Raw genomic sequence first — 22,191 nt, forward strand, 5'->3', positions numbered from 1 at the left:
CTCAGGGCCATGAGACCAAGCTCCACATTGGGCTCTGCACTCACCGAGGAGTCTGCTTGAGATTCTCTTCCTCTGCCCCTCCCCATCCTTTACGCACATGTGCTCTTTCCAAAATAAATAAATAAATCTTTTAAAAAAAATTTTTCCAGACCCAGATGACTTCACTGGTTATTTCTACCAAATCTCAAATTAGAAGTAATAATACCAATTCTATTTAAACTCTTCTAAAATACTCAAGAGGAGGAAACAATTCCTTAATCATTGAATGAGGCCAGTATTGTCCTTATGACAAAATTAGACAAAGACATTACAATCAAAGAAAACTACAGACTAATATCCCTTTCGAATATAGATGCAAAAATTCTAGACAAAAATTCTAGCAATTCAAATCCAGCCATATATAAAAAAGTTAATACAATACAGGGCGCCTGGGTGGCTCAGTCATTAAACATCTGCCTCTGCCTGAAGTCGATCTCCAGGTCCCTGCTCACTGGGGGAGCCTGCTTTTCCCTCTTCCTCTACCCCTCCCCAGCTTGTGTTCCTTCTCTCTCTGTCAAATAAACAAATAAAATCTTTTTTTTTTAAAGTTAATACAGTATAATCAAGTGTGGTTTATACCAGAAATCTAGGGTTGGTTTAACATTAAAAAAAAAAAAAAAACCACTAACCAGTATACTTTGCAATATTAACAAACTGTGATGGTTACTTTTATGTGTCAACTTGACCATGCTAAGGAATGCCCAGATAGCTGGTAAAACATTATTTCTGGATGCATCTATAGGAGCAGTTCCAGAAGATATTAGCATTTGAATGCCCTCAAAGCAGGTGGACATTATCCAAATCCACTGAGGGACTAAATAAAACAAAAGGCAGAGGAAGGGTGTATGTGCTGTCTGCTTGAGCTACCAAGTCCATCTTATTCCGCCCTTGGATATCAGCACACCTGCTTCTCAGGCCTTCGGACTCCAGTTCTGGAATCAAGCTGAGACTCTAACATTTGCTTCCCTGGTTCTGAGGCCTTTGGATTTGGACTAAATGACACCATCAAACTTCCTGGTTCTCCAGTTTACAGATGGCAGGTGGTAGGATTTCTCAGCCTCCATAATCATGTGAGCCAAGTTCTCTAATAAATCTCATATCTATATCTCTATATCTATAGATAAAGATATCTTTTTTTAAAGGTTTTTTTTTAAGGTTTTATTTATTTATTTGACAGAGAGAGAGATCACAAGTAGGCAGAGAGGCAGAGATAGAGGGAGAAGCAGGTTCCCTGCTGAGCAGAGAGCCTGATGCGGGGCTCAATCCAAGGACCCTGAGATCATGACCTGAGCCGAAAGCAGAGGCTTAACCCACTGAGCCACCCAGGCACCCCTAGATAAAGATACCTTATTGGTTCGGTCTCTCTGAACAATCTTGACGAATATGCAAAATAAAAAAATAGAGGGCGCCTGGGTGGCTCAGTTGGTTTGGCGCCTGCCTTCAGCTCAGGTCATGATCCCGGACTTCCAGGATCAAGTCCCGCATCGGACTCCCAGCTCCCTGGGGAGTCTGTTTCTCCCTCTGACCTTCTCCTCTCTCATGCTCTCTCTCTCTCAAATAAATAAATAAAATCTTAAAAAAAAAATAGAAACCATCTCATCACCTCAGTAGACAGAACTGCAAGTACTCTTTGGTACATCTGACTCCATCCAAAACCCTGCATTAAGAGACTTGAACAAACACTAAAACTTGCATAATTTCTAACTTCTCATGGCCATGTCCCTAGAAGGATGATTAAACAACCCTCTTAAGTTCCTGCCTAAAAAACTCAAAGGTTGCCAAAAGCATTTAGTGTTTGTTCCGGCCAACAACCTGAAGATAGAACCCCTGTATCCCAATCTCTGTAGGAGAGTACAAGCCTAAACTGAGTAAGCACCAGGTAGCAAACCCAGATGACTTAATCACCTAACCAGCTCCTTTCCAACTTTTGTAAATTTCAACATCCTTGACTCTGCTGAAGCCCCCACTCATTTCCCATTTTTTCCTCCTCTCTACATCCTCATTCTCTTTTTAAAATAGTCTAGTCACCTCCACACAAAAAGAAGCTGAGTTCTGCTCACAATGGACTCTCCTTCCCACTGTAATATTTATTACTGAATAAAATCTGCCCTTACTGCTTTATCTAGAATACAGCTTTTTATTTGGTAAGACACAGAAAAAGCATTTGACAAAACCCATGATCCATTCCTGACCAAAACTCTTAGAAAACTAGAAATGGAAGAGAACTTCAACCTGATGGTATCTACAAAAAACATACAGCTAACATCATACTTAATATTGAAAGAATAAATGTTTTCCCCCTAAGATCAGGAACAACACAAGGACTACACATGTTCACTAGGATAAAAAGGAAGGAGGCAGGCATCCACGTTAAAAAAAAGGCAATGTTGGGGCGCCTGGGTGGCTCAGTGGGTTGAGCCGCTGCCTTCGGCTCAGGTCATGATCTCAGGGTCCTAGGATCGAGTCCCGCATCGGGCTTTCTGCTCAGCGGGGAGCCTGCTTCCCTCTCCGTCTCTCTCTGCCTGCCTCTCCATCTACTTGTGATTTCTCTCTGTCAAATAAATAAATAAAATCTTAAAAAAAAAAAGGCAATGTAAAACACTATTCATAGATGACACAATTACCTATGTAGAAAATTTAATGGAATCAAAGCTACCAGAACTCATAAGTGAGTTTGCTAAAATGGCAAACAAGATAGAAGATATAATATCAATACACAAACATCTATTTTATTTCTATATATTAGTAATGAGCAATAGGATGTTAAAATTTTTTTAAAAAATAGTACCATTTACAAAGGCAGCAAAAGTACAAAGTAAATAGGGATAAAACTGACAGAAAAAAAGACTGATCTACACACTGAAATCTATAAAACATTGCTAAGAGAAATTAGGTAAGAATTAAAGAGAAGACATATCTTGTTCATGGGTCAAGACTCAATACTGTTAAATGTCACTTCTCCCACAAACTGAACTAAAAATTCAATAATCCCAATAAAAATCACAGTAGACTTTTGTGTAGGAACTGACAACCTGATTCTTAAATTCATATGGAAGTGCAAAAAAACTAAAATAGGCAAAACACATTTGAGAAAAAACACTACTGATTTTCAAGATTTATTATAAAGCTGGAGTGTTTATGACAGTGTGGTATTGGCGTAAAGACAGTAAATAGATCAATGAAACAGAAAAGAGTCAAGACAACTGACACAATGGGAGAAGATATTTGCAAATGATATTATCAGATAAAGGGCTAGTATCCAAAATCTATAAAGAACTTATCACTGAAAATAAATTTAAAAATTTTTAAAAAATTACGCTGAATGGGACGCCTGGGTGGCTCAGTTGGTTAAGCGGCTGCCTTCGGCTCAGGTCATGATCCCCGCGTCCTGGGATCGAGTCCCACATCGGGCTCCTTGCTCAGCGGGGAGCCTGCTTCTCCCTCTGCCTCTGCCTACCACTCTGTCTGCCTGTGCTCATGCTCTCTCTCTCTTTCTCTAACAAATAAATAAATAAAATCTTAAAAAAAATATTACGCTGAAAATAAATTTTAAAAATTAAAAAAAAAAAGAACTTATCAAACTCAACACCCAAAGAACAAATAATCCAATCAAGACATGGGCAGAAGATATGAACAGACATTCTCCAAAGAAGACATACAAATGGCCCAGAGACACACAAAAAAGTGCTCAACATCACTTGGCATCAGGGAAATATAAATCAAAACCGCAGTGAGGTATCAACTCACATCAGTCCAAATGGCTAAAATTAACAAGTCAGGAGTATACTGGAGTATACTGGAGTAAACAGTATGGAGGTTCAGAAAACAGTATGGAGGTTCCTCAAAAAGTTGAAAATAGAACTACCCTATGACCCAGCAATTGCACTACAGGGTATTTACCTTAAAGATACAAATGTACTGATCCAAAGGCGCACGTGTACCCCAATGTTTATAGCAGCAATGTCCACAATAGCCAATCTATGGAAACAGCCTAGATGTCCATCAACAGGTGAATGGATAAAGATGATGTGGTGTACACACACACACACACACACACACACACACACACACACAGTGGAATACTATGCAGCCATCAAAAAACAAAATCCTGCCATTTACAACGATGCGGATGGAACTAGAGGCTATTATGCTAAGCAAAATAAGCCTATCCGAGACCATTACCATATGATCTCACTGATATGAGGAATCTGAGAAACAAGACAGGATCATAGGGGAAGGGAGGGAGAAATGAAACCAGAGAGGGAGACAAACCATAAGAGACTCTTAATCTCAGGAAACAAACTGAGGATTTCTAGAGGGGAGAGGGGTGGGAGAGATGGGGTAGGTAGATGATGGACAGTGGGGAGGGTATGTGCTATGATGAGCACTGTGAATTGTGTAAGACTGATGAATCACAGACCTGTACTCCTGAAACAAATAATACATTATATGTTAACAAAAATAAATGAATAAATAAAATCACAAAAATAGCTAAAAGTTGAGACCCAAGGCTTAAACCAATATGGAAATTTTTTTTGAAGATTTTATTTATTTGACAGACAGATAGAACACAAGTAGGCAGAGAGGCTGGCAGAGGGAGAGGGAGAAGCAGGCTCTCCGCTGAGCAGGGAGCCCAATGTGGGCTCGATTCAGAACCCTGGGATCATGACCTGAGCAGAAGGCAGTCGCTCAACTGACTGAGCCACCCAGGCACCCACCCCCAATATGGAAATGTTTACAAGCATAAAGGAAGAGTCCTCTATTTGGATTCACAAATTAAATTACATAATGTGTAATTTCAGGTTTGACACATGTGATAAGGATTCCTGTGACCCAAAGCTTAAACTGAGCCAGTAATGTTTTAACCTGCAAAACCTAACTAACATATATTTTAGAAACTGTACATGCATTATGAATGCTCGTGGCCTTCTTCAGTTGTACAGCATACCCAGAGTACATGCTCACTTCCCAACTTGCGAATAATTAACGCATTCAATAAACCACGATGAGTCCAATTTATCACAACCCAAGAAGCATGGTAATTATACATCATACAGTGTTGGGGGAAGCTGACACCCATCAAGCACTTAGGGAAAAAAGAAAAAAGAGTCAAGAAATAAGCACATACATATTTGGGAAACTGATTAAGGTAAATGTGATAGAGAAAAGACAGTCCATTCTACTCAAAGAATGTTACTGGAGCAACTGGATATATACAAAAAAACTATATTGGATATATACTCTATATAATATACAATAATTAATTCAAAATAGATTCCAGACATATGTGTAAAACCAAAACTATAAGCGTTCTAAGATACTATTTGCACCTTTGGGTTAAGTAAAGCTTTCTTTTTTTTTTTTTTTCAGATTTTATTTATTTGAGAGAGAGAGAGAGAGAGATCACAAGTAGGCAGAGATGCAGGCAGAGAGAGAGAGGGGAAGCAGGCTCCCCATTGAGCAGAGAGCCCGATGAAGGACTCTATCCCAGAACCCTGAGACCATGACCTGAGCCGAAGGCAGAGGCTTAACCCACTGAGCCACCCAGGTGCCCCAAGTAAAGCTTTCTTAATAGAACACCAAAAGTACAATAAATACAAGGGAAAAAGGATAAATTTGACTTCACCAAAATTTAAAAAGTTAAAACCAAACTTACTCTACAAAAGACACTGGCAGGAACATTAAAAGATAATCCAGTCCCTGGGAGAAAACATCTGTAAAGCATTTATCTGATAAAGGACTTATATCTAGAATACATACAGAATGCTCAAAATTAGACAAAAGGAAAATGGCTACCAATTTTTTAAGTGGACAAAAGATTTAAAGAGGTTCTTCAACAATAAAGACATAAGGATGAAAAGCACATGAAAAGATGCTCCACATCATTAGTCACGAGGGAAATGCAAATTAAAACCACAAGGAGATGCCAGTATACACCTATTAGATGTTAAAATTAAAAAGACAGACCATATCAAGTGTTGGCAGAGATGTAAAAGAATTGGAACTCCCCTCCTTCTGGCAGGAATGTAAAAGGGTACAATCACTTTGGAAAACAGTTTGTCAGTACCTTAAAAAGTTAAACATACATCTACCATATGTTTCCACTACGAGGTATTTACCCAAGGGAAAGGAAATATATGTCCATACAAGGGCTTATATGAATGTTAAGAGCAGCCTTAATCATAGCAACCCAAAATAGGAAACAACCCAGATGTCCATCAACAGGAGAATGAATAAACAAATTATGATAAATCCATACAATGAATACTACTCAGCAAGAAAAGGACACAACTTGGTACACACACACACACACACACACACACACACACACACACAGAGGAATATAACGCAACCATCAAAAAGAATGAAATCTTGCCATTTGCAATGAAATGGATGGAACTAGAGGATATTATACTAAGTGAAATTAAGTCAGTCAGAGAAAGACAAATATATGATTGCACTCAAATGTGGAATTTAAGAAACAAAACAGATACACATGGGGAAGGGAAGGAAAAATAACAGGAAACAGAGTAGGACAAACCATAAGAGATTCTTTAACTACAGGAAAGAAGCTGAAAGTTGCTACAGGGGAGGCAGGTAAGGGGATGTGGTAACTGGGTGATGGGCATTAAGGAGGGCACCTGATATAATGAGTAATGGGTGCTACATGCAACTGATGAATCACTAAATTACCTCTGAAACTAATAATATACTATATATTAATTAAATTTAATTTTTAAAAATGTAAATAAGTAAGAAAAGGACATAACTATTGATACACACAACTTGGATGAATCTCAAAAGAATCTCTGAAAAAAAATAAATTTAAAAAAGTCCATAATATGTAACTCCATCCATATAAAACCCTAGAAAATGCAAACTAATCTACAGTGAAAGAAAGCAGATCAATGAGTGCTTGAGTAGAGGCATGAGGAAACTTGCAAGTGATGGATATGTTCACAATCTTGCTTGAGAAGATACTGTATATTTTTTTTTAAAGATTTTATTTATTTATTTGACAGAGAGAGATCACAAGTAGATGGAGAGGCAGGCAGAGAGAGAGAGAGAGGAGGAAGCAGGCTCCCCGCTGAGCAGAGAGCCCGATGCGGGACTCGATCCCAGGACCCTGAGATCATGACCTTAGCCAAAGGCAGCGGCTTAACCCACTGAGCCACCCAGGCGCCCAATACTCTTCATTTTAAATAGGTTATCGCAAGTCAATTGTAATGTAATAAGGCTGTTTAAAAACGAAATAAAGCAAAAAAAATCTTAAAAAATGTAACAGGACCTATCAAACCACAAGACAGATTTAGTTTTGATAAGAAATGAATAACTATCTAAACTATAAGAAAAAATATTCTCCCAAAAAACTATGAAGAATATATTCCTTATAGACGAAGTGCAAATAAACTCCATATCAGGTTTCTAAATGCAGACCAGAGTCTGGAACGTGACAGATCAATACTTATAAAACACTAAGAAAAAAAAAATTCTCAAGAAACATCTACCCAGTTCATAAGCAAGAGTAGCAGAAATCTTTTTATTATAAAACATTCCTCTTAATTCCAGTGGTCCCCACACCATTAAAATTAAATTCATTCAATGAAGACATACAAATGGCTATCAGACACATGAAAAAATGTTCATCATCACTAGCCATCAGGGAGATTCAAATTAAAACCACATTGAGATACCACCTTACACCACTTAGAATGGCCAAAATTAGCAAGACAGGAAACAACATGTGTTGGAGGCGATGTGGAGAAAGGGGAACCCTCTTACACGGTTGGTGGGAATGCAAATTGGTGCAGCCACTTTGGAAAACAGTGTGGAGATTCCTCAGGAAATTAAAAATAGAGCTTCCCTATGACCCTGCAATTGCATTACTAGGTATTTACCCCAAAGATACAGATGTAGTGAAAAGAAGGGCCATCTGTACCGTAATGTTTATAGCAGCAATGGCCACGGTCACCAAACTGTGGAAAGAACCAAGATACCCTTCAACGGATGAATGGATAAGGAAGATGTGGTCCATATACACTATGGAGTATGATGCCTCCATCAGAAAGGATGAATACCCAACTTTTGTAGCAACATGGACGGGACTGGAAGAGATTATGCTGAGTGAAATAAGTCAAGCAGAGAGAGTCAATTATCATATGGTTTCACTTATTTGTGGAGCATAACAAATAGCATGGAGGACAAGGGGAGTTAGAGAGGAGAAGGAAGTTGAGGGAAATTGGAAGGGGAGGTGAACCATGAGAGACTATGGACTCTGAAAAACAATCTGAGGGTTCTGAAGGGGCGGGGGGTGGGAGGTTGGGGGAACCAGGTAGTGGGTATTGGAGAGGGCACGGATTGCATGGAGCACTGGGTGTGGTGCAAAAACAATGAATACTGTTATGCTGAAAATAAATTTAAAAATTTTTTAAAAAAACCTAAATTCATTCATTCATTCATCAACTGTATTGACTGTTCTGTAAGTCATTAACTCTTTTTGGAACTGTATAGATATGGGATCATGCACTGGATGCTATAAAATCATGTACCTGATAAATCTAAGTAAAACTGTCAACATTAAGGGTTATATTATTTGATTCCGGGTAAACTGCAAGGCCCCTCCTCCTTACAAGATTCAGAACGAATAAAATTATTATTGATGTAATGAACTGTCTCATGTTATCCCAGAGACTGTGAGATTAAGTTCAACCTTTGCAGCTCTGAGAACAGTGGGTAATGAGCAGGAAGGAAGGAGTGTCTCCTCCCCTCCTCTCCAAACACAGAGGATCAGAAATCATACCAAAGAATTCTGTTGTGAACTCACTGGGCCACGAAACTGGATAAAGGAAAACAGACGCCAGTGGACAAAAATGTGTCTTCCAAATCAATTCTGATACCACACTGCAAAACCCAGACATCCACAAAAATCATTTTCGGCAACGTGCCAGCTGCTGCCAAAACTTCAAGCTCCTGACTGGGCTGCAACCCCACTGCCTGCAGCCTCACCTTGGCACCCTGATTCCCAGAACTCTCACAATGCCATCAAGCGTCCAAACTATTCCCTACACTCAAGTGGCACAGAATGGTGCCTCTTCTCAATACCGATTAAAATCCCAACTCCATGAACATAGTCATTAGTGCTACTTATTTAAACCTTAAAATCCCCATCCAATAGATCAATTCACTAAGTATTTACTGAATATCCACTACAACAGATCTGCAATAGGGTTTTACATCCAAATGAATCTCCCTTCCTGGCCTAAAATGTTGGACTTCTTCCTTTTTTCCAAACAAGTATAATATATAAATATATATATAAATTCCTGCCATCTGGTGTCCAAATTTGACACTGCACTGAATAGGGACCGAGCAACCTCTATTTGGTATAGGCAAGCACTCTAGAACTAAAAAATGTTCCATGTGGTGGTATTTAAAAATCCATTTGGACTAAAGAGTTACAAGAAAAGGCCATTAATTTAAATGAATCTTAAATGAAGACTATTAACTTAAATGAAGACTGAAAGAATATGGGAAAACAGGCCTTCTCCCATCTCCAGCAAATCGAGGAAAAACTGAAATACTGAACATGAAATATCCAAAACCCATCTACACCAGCACCACCCCTGGTCAGCCTTTCAATCAATGCTGACCACACTCTTTTTTTTTTTTTTTAAGATTTTATTTATTTTTTTGTCAGAGAGAGAGAGAGAGAGAGAGAGCGCGTGAGAGTGAGCACAGGCAGATAGAGTGGCAGGCAGAGGCAGAGCGAGAAGCAGGCTCCCTGCTGAGCAAGGATCCCGATGTGGGACTCGATCCCAGGACTCTGGGATCATGACCTGAGCCGAAGGCAGCCGCTTAACCAACTGAGCCACCCAGGCGCCCCATCGCTGACCACACTCTTAAGAGCTCAGCAAAATAGAAAGGGTGCAGACTGACAACACAAACAACTGAAAAAAGGAAAACACAAACTAAGAATATAGAGACCTCTTTTAAGTTATATGGTACCTTCTCATTTTCCATAGTCCATGTACTTCAAGAACTATGATATGATAGATTCAGGGTTGGGGTTTTTTTTTTTTCATTATTTATGTAATAAGGCAAAGAGTGGTGTCCCATCAACTATAATGACTCAACTTCAAACAAGACATTACTTTTTGACTTAACAAGGAATCTTTAGAGTCTTCAGCAAAGATTTACTACAAAATAGGAAGGCTATCAGAACTAATGAGCATGTGTCTACACAGCACATGGTAAAGGCGAGGAGAAAGGAGGAGGAATCAGGGATGACTCCCCATCTCACCCCACATGCAATTACCAAGCTCAGTGGATGAATAAACTAAGTATCTCTCTATCCCCACTACCTTACCCTAGACAAAGTCACCATCACCTTTTCCTTAGGCCAGGAATGGGCAAACTACAGCCTACAGGCACATCTGGCCTGTCACCTGTTTTTGCAAGTAAAGTTTTATTGGCACACAGTCATGACCACTCATTTACATATTATCTTTGGCTATTTTCATGCTACAATGACAGAATTAAGGAGATGTGACTGGCCCACCAAGTCTAAAACATTTACCATCGGCCTCTTTACAGAGAAAGTTTGCCAAACTTGGCCTAAGTAGGCTATTTAATCCTCTAACTAGTCTCTCTACTACTCAATTAATTCCCTCTCTAAACTCCAGTCTGAGTGAAAAGTTTTAAGAACACAAATTTGATCATTCATTCTGCAAAGAAAAACCCAAATTCCTTATAAGGAATATAGATATTCTTATTCCTCTTCCAACCTCCCATCCTGCCACTACCCTTTATGTTCCAGTAATTCTATTTTAATCTCTCCAAACCCACCTTGCTTTAGCCTCTGAGCTTTCAGCATATGATATTTCTTCCAATTGGGATACTCTACCTTTCTTTAGCTAACTCCAGGTCACCCTTCAGGTTCTCTATGTAAATGTCATTTTCTCCAAGAAGCCATTCCTGACCCTTGGGCTGGAATTTGGTGGTCCTGCATTCCTCCATCACTGACCTTGTTTTTAGACTCTAACGCATTTTAACTGTCAGGCCAGATCAAGAGCCATATGAGGGCAGAGACAGGCTCTGTGCCGTTAACTACGATACTCTTGTAGCAAACAGGGACTAGTATATATGAGGTATTTATAAAATCTTGGTTCAAATTAATTTACCCTTTGCATCATGTTCTGAGAATTAAAGAACTTGTTCTCAGAGATTTATCAGAAATAATCATACCACTGTAGGCAATGAAGATAAATAAGTCGTGTATAACCATAGCAGAATACGTCGATACCAAAATCTGAAACCTAGAAACCTACAGAAAAAACTTCTGAGCCCAACTATTTACACCTTTTGCATTTCAGTATATTACTGGAGAAAACCTTGATCGTCAGAGCTTATCATTCTAGACCACACATAATAAAAATAATGAAACTAAAAAAGCATTCTCCTAATACCTGCTCTTCCCTCTCCTTTTCTTTGGTCTTACTTCTGTAGACTCTAGCAGAGGCGACATCCTGGGTTGGAATGGCAGAGATCTGATGCAGTGGCATGCTCATCCCAGCCTCCTGTCTGGTTGTCTTTTTTACTGAAGAGAGTCTCCAGTGGTAGAGTCATTTTGGGCCATCGACGTCAAGCTGAGAGGGAGGATACAAGACATAAATGAGCTAAAACACTTCAAATTTCCAACAGCGAGATTAGCATTTTTTTTTAAAGATTTATTTATTTATTTATTTGACAGACAGATCACAAGTAGGCAGAGAGGCAGGCAGAGAGAGGAAGGGAAGCAGGTTCCCTGCTGAGCAGAGAGCCCGATGCGGGGCTCGATCCCAGGACCCTAGGATGACCTGAGCCGAAGGCAGAGGCTTAACCTGCTGAGCCACCCAGGCGCCCCAGCATTTTATATTTATACTCTTACATTCATATTTGAATCAGTTACAATGTCTGACATAAATACTCGGTATCCAAAAACAACAGAAGATAAACGTTTTATGGGGGAAATTTTAACATTTTTCTCATATAATAAGATGGAAACACCTGAAAGAGGCTGTGGGTCAGGTACAGGTATAATGAGATACTAATTTTCCATTGTCCATTAGGTTTTAACCAGCAGTGTCATCCTTTATTTTAAGAATATTTCTGAAATCAAATTTTTTTTCTTGAAAAGGCATTCATTCTGACTGAAGTAGTCATCTTTCCTTAAAACCACTGCCCTAGAATCCACATAATGGTAGGATTAAAGGTTAAAAACTCTAGAATAAATTTAAAAGATCTATGATCTCTGCTTAACCTTCTGAAAGTCTAGACTGTCTAGACCAGTTGTCGGCAAACTTTTCCTACAAAGGGCCAGAGAGTAAATACTTTAGGCATTGTGGGCCATATATTTTTTTCTTAATTACTCAGTTCTGCTGTTGTAGCATGAAAGCAGCCACAGTAAGTGTGTAAATGAATGAGAACGGTTATGTTCCAGTAAAACTTTACTTACAAAAACAGATGGTAGGCTAGATTTGGCCCATAGCCTATAGTGCTAATCCTGTTCTAAGGAATTTTCCAGGGAAGAAGAATGTCATCAGGAATATTCCTGGGATCTTGAAAAGGCTCCCTTAGGTAAAATAATAGTTTCTAAGGCCAATGATTCCAGGCACACCTGTCTTTTTTCTGGTTCTCTTCTACATTCCTCCAAAGTACCTGGTAACTGAATTGTATGTTTTCCATCCCCCCGACACTGTCCCCACTGAAATTTATCAAACTCTGTATGTAAAACCAATTATATATCCAAATTATCCATTAACTTTAATGTAGTAATGTTTCATGCTATTTGAATTTTAACAAAGGATGGAAGCATTAAACCAAACAATGAATCTCTGATTTGGGGATTTTCACTTAACTAACCATGCATTGGAGGGTGGGACAACAGGCAGGGAGCGTAAACAACAGGGCTTGACAACTCTGAGGTCATATTTGATGAGTAGCCATTTATTCTACCCAAGCCTAAGGTCATATCTGAAGGGCAGCCAATTATTCCACCTCTCCCCAAACTCTGCTCTGTGTTTGTGTGGTTGGTCCCATCCCTGACAGTGTTACTAACCAAACCAATGAGCAACAGAACTCACAGAATTAATTTCTTTCACCAGATTCTCTGATCAAAAAGCAACAAGAAGGAATAAAAACTGGAAGGGATCAACACTATGAGAAAATGAACAAAAAGAATATTGTTCTTAAAAGTCTAGTGTTGGGGTGCCTGGGTGGCTCCGTGGGTTAAAGCCTCTGCCTTCGGCTCGGGTCATGATCCCAGGGTCTGAAGATCGAGCCCCATATCGGGCTCTCTGCTTAGAGGGAAGCCTGCTTCCTCCTCTCTCTCTGCCTGCCTCTCTCTGTCTACTTGTAATCTCTGTCTGTCCAATAAATAAAATCTTCAAAAAAAAAACCACTTTAAAAGTCTAGTGTTATAATAGCTGGGTGATCACTGATAACCAATAAAACAGGGAAATACAGGTGATATTAATGTCTACATATTACAATCAATAATTAATGAAATGTTAGTGTCCACATACTATACATTACCTACTCTATCTTAAGCCTTTGATGTGGCAAACACAAGATGTAACACTGTACCCAGCAAATGGTCTGGATATTTATGTTCGCATCACAGAAAGTAAGAGGCACTTACTGCTGAGTTGTCTTATACTGTCTGGGTGGTCACAATAGTCACTGGAGAGCAGTTTTTTCATCACTCATGCATCAGAGTTCTCTGTCACAGATGGCAAACCCCATGTGGCCTCTCGGAATACTTACTCAAAATAACCATGTCCACAGCCCCTACTACATATCATATCAATAGCTGTCTTTGGTGCTTCTAGTATAATAATCATTATTACATCATCGTACATGACCATGACAAGCCTGAAGAGGACTATTTATGCCAGAGAGACACAAATGTGAGAATAGGTTTTAAATATTTTGTAGAATTTTGAAGGTCCTCCCCTCGTTACGGTCATTTAAGCTACTCTTCTGATACGAACCCCTATCTCCAAGTAACAGTCCTAAAAGTCTGCCTGAAGCAATTCCTCTCCTATGCCATATTTAGGACAAAAATGATAATGTTAAGGGGCGCCTGGGTGGCTCAGTGGGTTAAGCCTCTGCCTTTAGTTCAGGTCATAATCCCAGAGTCCTGAGATCCGGTCTTGCATTGGGATCTCTGCTCAGCAGGGAGCCTGCTTCCCCAACCCACCCACCCCCGCCCCCGCCTGCCTCTCTACCTACTTGTGATCTCTCTCACTGTCAAATAAATAAATAAATAAATCTTTATTTTAAAAATGATAATGTTAAAAACCAAAATGCAAAACAGATCATGCCACTTTCTGTGTGAAGGCTCATGGGAAAAGCATAAAGCAGGTATTACTTGTACTATTTTCTTTGCATGATTACCAAATACCCATTTTATATCAATTCATCTGTAATGAAGAGCAATAATTAATTGCTTAATTATTAAGCAATAATTAACCCTCTGCACTATGCCTGACAATCCAGGCATGAGGACTTCAATTTCTACTGCTAAAAATATAGCACAACTGATAGGAACATCCGTATCTAGAAGAAATGGACAAACTGGGTGTTTAAGAATAAGGAAACGGGGGCACCTGGCTGGCTCAGTTGGTGGAGTACGCAACTCTTGATCAAACTTAATCAAACTCATGGCCATGAGTTTGAGGCCCACGTTGCATGTAGAGATTAGTTTAAAAACATCTTAAAAAATGGGGCAGGGGGTAATATGGAAAGAAATGGATATTCCATGTCACTAGACCAGAAGACTTACTATTGTGAAGGTGGCAATTCTCCCAAAACTGATATTATACACATAAAGCAACCCTTATCAAAAATCCAGCAGACTTCTAGGCAGAAATTAGACAAGCTGATCCTAGAATTCGCATAGAAAGTAGAGGAACCCAGGATATTCAAACAATCTTGAAGAACAAAGTTGGATAACTCACACTTCCCAGTTTCAAAACTTACTACAAAGGAATAGTAACCAAGACAGCATCAAATCGGAGTATGGGTAGATATATAGATTAACAGAACAGAACTCAGAGTCAAAAAATAAGCCCATGTATCTATACCTATGGTCAATTGGTTTTTCAACGAGGGTTCCAAGATTATTCAATGGGAGAAAGAACAGTCTGTTCCATATGCAAAAGAATGAATTTAGATTCCTATCTCACACAAATAAAAAAAAACTAAGTATCACCAAAATAAAAGTTTGTGCTTCAACAGATACCATCAAGAAAGTGAAAAGACAACCAAAGAACACAAAAAATCATTTTGCAAAACATACAATAAGGGTCTTGTGTGTTGAATATATGAAAAGGGCTGTCACAACTCAACAATAAATAGACAAATAACCCAATGAAAAAGGCGTTGTTCAAGAGACTCTAAATTATACAGATTACTAGAGGAGAGGGAGGGGGGAGGATGGATCAAATAGGTGAGGGGATTAAGGAGTGCACTTGTGGAGATAAGCACAGGGTGATGCATGGAAGTGTTGAATTACTGTATTATATAATTGAAACTAAGATAACACTGTTAACCAACTAAAATTAAAATAAAAACTTTTAAAAAGCAAAAATGGGTCATTTAACATCATTAGCCAACAGGAAAATGCAAATCAAAACCATGAGATATACTTCAATTATGACTCTATTTAAAAACAGATAAGTGTTGGGGCGCCTGGGTGGCTCAGTGGTTTAAGCCTCTGCCTTCGGCTCAGGTCATGATCTCAGGGTCCTGGGATCGAGCCCCGCATCGGGCTCTCTGCTCAGCAGGGAGCCTGCTTCCCTTCCTCTCTCTCTGCCTGCCTGTCTGCCTACTTGTGATCTCTGCCTGTCAAATAAATAAATAAAATCTTTAAAAAAAAATAAAAACACAGATAAGTGTTGACAAGGATGTGGAGAAACTGAGGTCCTCATACAGTGCTGGTGGAACTATATGCAGCTGCTTTGGAAAACAGTTTGGATCTTCCTTAAAATGTGGAAATAACCCAAATGTCCATAAATTAATAAATGGATAAATAAAACATGTTATCTATATATTGGAATACTATTTAGCAATAAAAAGGAATGATATATGAATACATGCAACATGGATGAAACTTGAAAGCATTATACAAAGTTAAAGAATAAAATATTTTATGATTACATTTGTATGAAATGTAGGCAAATCATAGAAACAGAAAGTACATTACTGATTGCCAAGGACTAGGGTAGGGCTCAGGAATGGGGGCTGATGGCTAAAAGGGTTTCTTTTTAGAGTAATAAATATGTTCTAAAATTATTATGGTCATGTTGCATAATTTTTAAAGATACCTAAAAGCCATAGAATTATAGAATTTAAATGGGTGGATTGTAATGAATGTGAATTATATCTCAATAAAGCTGCTTTTAAAAAGAATATATAAGTAATTACTATGAATTAAGATAGATAAACTGACCCCCAACTGCATGGTCAACTAATCTTTGACAAAGCAATGTGAGTTTTTCCCAATTGAAAAAAGACAGTCTCTTCAACAAATAGTGGTGGGAAAACTGGACAGCCACATGCAGAAGAATGAAACTGGACCATTTCTTTATACCACACACAAAAATAGACTCAAAGTTGATGAAAGATCTAAATGTGAGATGGGAATCCATCAAAATCCTAGAGAAGACAGGCAGCAACCTCTATGACCTTGGCCGCAGCAACTTCTTGCTAGGTAAGTCTCTAAAGGCAACTTCTTGCTAGATAAGTCTCTAAAGGCAAGAAACAAGGCAAAAATGAACTACTAGTACTTGGTCAAGATAAAAGATAAAACTACTAGTACTTGGTTAAGTATTCCTTCGGCAGAGGAAACAGTCAATAAAACCAAAAGATGATCAACAGAATGGGAGAAGATATTTTCAAATGATATTATCAGATAAAGGGCTAGTATCCAAAATCTATAAAGAACTTATCAAACTCAACACCCAAAGAACAAATAATCCAATCAAGACATGGGCAGAAGACATGAACAGACATTCTCCAAAGAAGACATCCAAATGGCCAACAGACACATGAAAAAGTGCTCAACATCACGTGGCATCAGGGAAATACAAATCAAAACCAAAGTGAGATACCACCTCACACCAGTCTGAATTTAACAAGTCAGGAAATGACACATGTTGGCAAGGAAGCAGAGAAAGGGGAACGCTCCGACACTGTTGTTGGGAATGCAAGCTGGTGCGGCCACTCTGGAAAACAGTATGGAGTTTCCTCCAAAAGTTGAAAATAGAACTACCCTACGACCCAGCAATTGCACTACTGGGTATTTACTATAAAGACACAAACACAGTAATCCGAAGGGGCACGTGCACCCGAACGTTTATAGCAGCAATGTCCACAATAGCCAAACTATGGAAACAGCCTAGATATTCACAACAGATGAGTGGATAAAGAAGATGTGGTACATATATACAATGGAATATTATGCAGCCATCAAAAACTGCAATCTTGTCATTTGCGATGACGTGGATGGAACTAGAAGCTATCATGCTAAGGAAAATAAGTCTATCAGAGAAAGACAATTATCATATGATCTCACTGATACGAGGAATTTGAGAAACAAGACAGAGGATTATAGGGGAAGAGAAAAAAATAGGAAGAGAAAAAAAATAAAATAAGACGAAATCAGAGAACCATAAGATACATCATAGGAAACAAACTGAGGGTTGCTGGAGGGGAGGGGGTTGGGGGTATGGGATAACTGGTGTGGTAATGACCATTGGGTATTTATATAAGACTGATGAATGGTTAGATGATCAGTGGACCTCTACCCCTGAAACTAATAATATATTATATGTTAATTAATTGAATTTTTTTTAAAAGATAGATAAAACTGTTTTTCTCCATGGTATCCCTATGTCATTTATCTGATGACATGGATATCATTATCTGATGATACAGGATACCACTGTTACCCGCTATTCTGTTTTGAGAAAGGTAACAGGAATAGTATAAAATCAGCAATCATAAATCTAAGTTCAAGCCTTGACTCTTGAATACTATGTGATGTTGGACACTAAGGAATTTCAAAGGCTCCGTTTCCTTCATCTATAAAACCGAAAGGTAATAATCTCTACTCCATTCAAGGGTTATTGTAAAGACCAAAGAAGATTGTGAATGTAAGGGTTGAATGTAAGCGTTCTTAACATCAGCACATTTTCCAGCCTGCTTTTTCAGGCATCTGCAATGATCCCCCTCACTGCCTCACAATGGCCAGTTTGTTTCTTTTGTCTTTCCAGTACTATTTTCTGTCTTCCTACATCTCATTCTGATGCAAGATTTACACAACTGGGAACTTCAAATCGTTTCTGACATTTATTTAGGACCTCTAGCAGCATGACTCTGAGGGGAAGCAAGGCTGACAATGCTATCCCTACAAAGGCAGAGGTAGGAAGGCCTGACGGTAAAGATGATCAGCGTGGTGTAACAATCACACTATCCTATGTGCTTTCCAAATGGTCAAGATAAACGAAAGAGTCTACCCATTCCAACGATGATGCTCAGGACAAATACAGACAACAAAGATGCAGCCAGGAAAAGACAAAGATGCCAGTCGCAGCCTCCCTGAGGGACAGTCACTACAGGTCTATGTGCCTCCCTGCACCCCTCCCTACAGGGTGCCAGGCTCCAGGAGCAGCCTGCTCCTACGCTTTGTGTGGTGTTGAATTGTAACATCCTGAATGGCACTCAGAATAAACAACTTTAAGTTAAGCCTGTTTTTATCAGAAGCACATTTCGTACAGAAAATGAGAAGCCTGGGTACAGCAGCTAACAGATACAAAGAAAAAAAAAAGCAGTAAGAGAAAGGAGACCAGCTGTAATACTAATGAATGATCAAAGCAGGACCTAACACAGTGAATGTGGATGGAGGGAAGAGAGAGACGATTTGAAAAGGAGGACTAATATAATCTAGTGAGGGGACTAAAGCATACCCTGGTTTCTCACTGTACATTCAGAAGACCAGGATGAACAGAGGAGTGGGGGATAAAGAGAAGTTCACCGAGAGCACATTGAGCTTGACATGCCTGTGGGAAACCCAAGATATGTACCCGGTATACACTGGGAATCACCAACACACCACGACACCTGAACACAGAGGAACAGAATTAAAGGAAAACCTGCAGAATCAACAGTTTACATTAGATGCTATAAACAAACGATAAAACACAATTATCAATACAGAATTTTTAGATAGCAATGAAGTATTCCCAACTTTGAAAAACACCCATCTCAATCAAAATTTAACTTTACAAACAGCAAAATTCCTAGAGATGTTCTAATTAAGCCAAGAGGCAAAAATAAGCACATTACCACTACTGTATTTAATATATAGATTTTTTTCTGCTAATGTGATAAGACTTAAAAAGAGAACTTTATAGGGGTGCCTGGGTGGCTCAATCGGTTATCTTTTTTTTTCCGTTTTATTTTATTTTATTTTCAGTGTTTCAAAATTCACTGTTTTAGCACGATACCCAGTGCTCCATGCAATCTGTGCCCTCCTTAATACCCACCACCAGGCTCACCCTTCCCTTCACCCCGTTCCCTTCCAAAACCCTGATTGTTTCTCAGAGTCCACAGTCTCTCATGGTTTGTCTCCCCCTCTGATTTCCCCCAACTCACTTCTCCTCACCATTTCCCAATGACCAAATGGTTATCTTGATCTCAACTCAAGTGTTGGTCTCGGGGTCATGAGTTGAGGGCCTGTGTTGTGCTCTACACTGCACACGGAGCCTACTTAAAAAAAGGGGGGGGGGGACTCTATAGTACAATAAAAAAGCTAAAATCCAAAGGAATTTTCTAAAAACTACTAGAATCAGTTAAAAACATAAACACTTGGGCGCCTGGGTGGCTCAGTTGGTTAACCAAACGCTTTTGGCTCAGGTCATGATCATGAAGTCCCAGGGTCAAGTCTTGCACTGGGCTCTCTGCTTAGTAAAGAGTCTGCTTCTCCCTCTGACCTTCCCCTTCTCATGCAGGCAAACTCGCTCGCTCTCTCAAATAAACTTAAAAAAAAAAGTCTTAAAAAAAAGCTCTTTAAAAAATAAAAAAATAAAAACATTTGTGTAAAATCAATAATGTATTCTAGTGTAAAAGAAAAAATACATAAATATATAATGTCACCACATGCCTTTTATGCATGCCCTTCTTCTCAGCTCAGGGCCAATCCTTTTCCACTTCCCTCAGGAGCTATAAAAAACAGATGGTCTCTTTGGAGAACAGTGTGCAGATTCCTCAAGAAATTAAAAATAGAACTTCCCTAAGACCCTGCAATTGCACTACTGGGTATTTACCCCAAAGATACAGATGTAGTGAAAAGAAGGGCCATCTGTACCCTAATGTTTATGGCAGCAATGGCCACGGTTGCCAAACTGTGGAAAGAACCAAGATACCCTTCAACGGACGAAGGGATAAGGAAGATGTGGTCCATATATACAATGGAGTATTATGCCTCCATCAGAAAGGATGAATACCCAACTTTTGTAGCAACATGGACGGGACTGGAAGAGATTATGCTGAGTGAAATAAGTCAAGCAGAGAGAGTCAATTATCATATGGTTTCACTTATTTGTGGAGCATAACAAATAGCATGGAGGACATGGGGAGTTAGGGGAAGGGAGTTGGGGGAAATTGGAATGGGAGGTGAATAATGAGAGACTATGGACTCTGAAAAACAATCTGAAGGGTTTGAAGAGGTGGGGGGGTGGGAGGTTGGAGGAACCAGGTGGTGGGTATTAGAGAGGGCACGGATTGCATGGAGCACTGGGTGTGGTACAAAAACAATGAATACTGTTATGCTGAAAATAAATTAAAAAATGATTAAAAAAAAAAAAACAGATGGTCACACCATCCTTTTGAATTTGTCAATGAATCACACAAAACCTACAGTGTTTTTCTAGAGGGACAATACAGAGTAACATATCCCAGTGTGCTCTGCACATGGAAACTTACCAGGAAAAAAAATATACAATGTCGCCAACATTCCTTTACACCAACATAAAAAAATCATGAAACAGAGATGAATGATACAAAATCTACTTAAGAATTTTTAATGAAAAATATTCAGTGATTTTATAGTATATTTGAAAACTATAATAATAGTTTGTTGTAATAATAATTTTTATTCTTCCCAAATAAGGTATATATATAAAATGTCATTCCAAGAAGTCTAAGTAAGATTTTTCCATTTTACAAAATGATTCTAAAATTATGCATAAGGGGCGCCTGGGTGGCTCAGTGGGTTAAAGCTCTGCCTTTGGCTCAGGTCATGATCTCAGAGTCCTGGGATCGAGCCCCACATCGGGCTCTCTGCTCAACAGGGAGCCTGCTTCCTCCTCTCTCTCTGCCTGCCTCTCTGCCTACTTGTAATCTCTGTCTGTCAAATAAATAAATAAAATCTTTAAAAAAATTTTTTAATTATGCATAAGAATTAATGAGAAGATCAAATAAAAATGTTGAGAAAGAAGCAATAGAGAAATGAATCCTCTTGGAATATAGACATAACAAAGCAATAATTATTATTAAAACAGCAAGATGCAGAAAAGTGAAAAGACAGTCCAGAAACTGAATGAATTATACAGAAGAGTAAAATAGCAGCCCAAAATTATAGGAAAGGGACGTTACTCCTTAACTGATGTTGGGATAATTGGATAAGAATTTGGAAGGGAAAAGAATATCAATTAGGACTCATATTTCATTCACTAAAATAAATTCTGATGGACATAAAAGTTAAATGTTTAAAAAATCCACATAAAAACATAAAATGTAATTATGAATGAATATATTAAGGAACTAAAGGATGACTAACTTCCTAAGTCTCAAATTAATGGGAAAAAAGTTACAAAAGAAAATGATTTATAGATATGACCCTATAATTAAAAATAAAAATAAACAGGCAAAAAAAAAAGACTGGAAAACATTTATAGAATACAGGAGACAAAATCAGTATCTTTTACATATAAGAAGTTAATACAAGTAACTTTTCAAAAACATTAAAATTCTCACAGATAAAATCGGCTTAGGAACAACTGCTTCATAAAAGAGGACACAGCATAGGTCCTCACTTAACATTTTAAT

At 38.7% G+C, this 22,191-nt stretch overlaps 1 protein-coding gene across 5 annotated transcripts in view; it reads right to left on the reverse strand.

Moving 5' to 3' along the window:
- Nucleotides 1–22,191, reverse strand: part of MARCHF8 (membrane associated ring-CH-type finger 8) — a 125,876-nt gene that overhangs the window by 62,786 nt on the left and 40,899 nt on the right. For 4 of the 5 annotated variants that reach the window (XM_032837523.1, XM_032837485.1, XM_032837514.1 and 1 more), the window contains exon 2: nucleotides 11,505–11,684. In XM_032837523.1, the coding sequence (XP_032693414.1) occupies nucleotides 11,505–11,606 (102 nt within the window). In that variant the 5' untranslated portion in view covers nucleotides 11,607–11,684. Of the gene's footprint in view, nucleotides 1–11,504; nucleotides 11,685–13,717; nucleotides 13,852–22,191 lie in introns of those variants that run through there. The other variant, XM_032837496.1, reaches the window with a different exon arrangement.

This window comes from Lontra canadensis, unplaced genomic scaffold (assembly GCF_010015895.1).
Source record: "Lontra canadensis isolate GAN:19392208 unplaced genomic scaffold, GSC_riverotter_1.0 scaffold3, whole genome shotgun sequence".
Taxonomy (NCBI): domain Eukaryota; kingdom Metazoa; phylum Chordata; class Mammalia; order Carnivora; family Mustelidae; genus Lontra; species Lontra canadensis.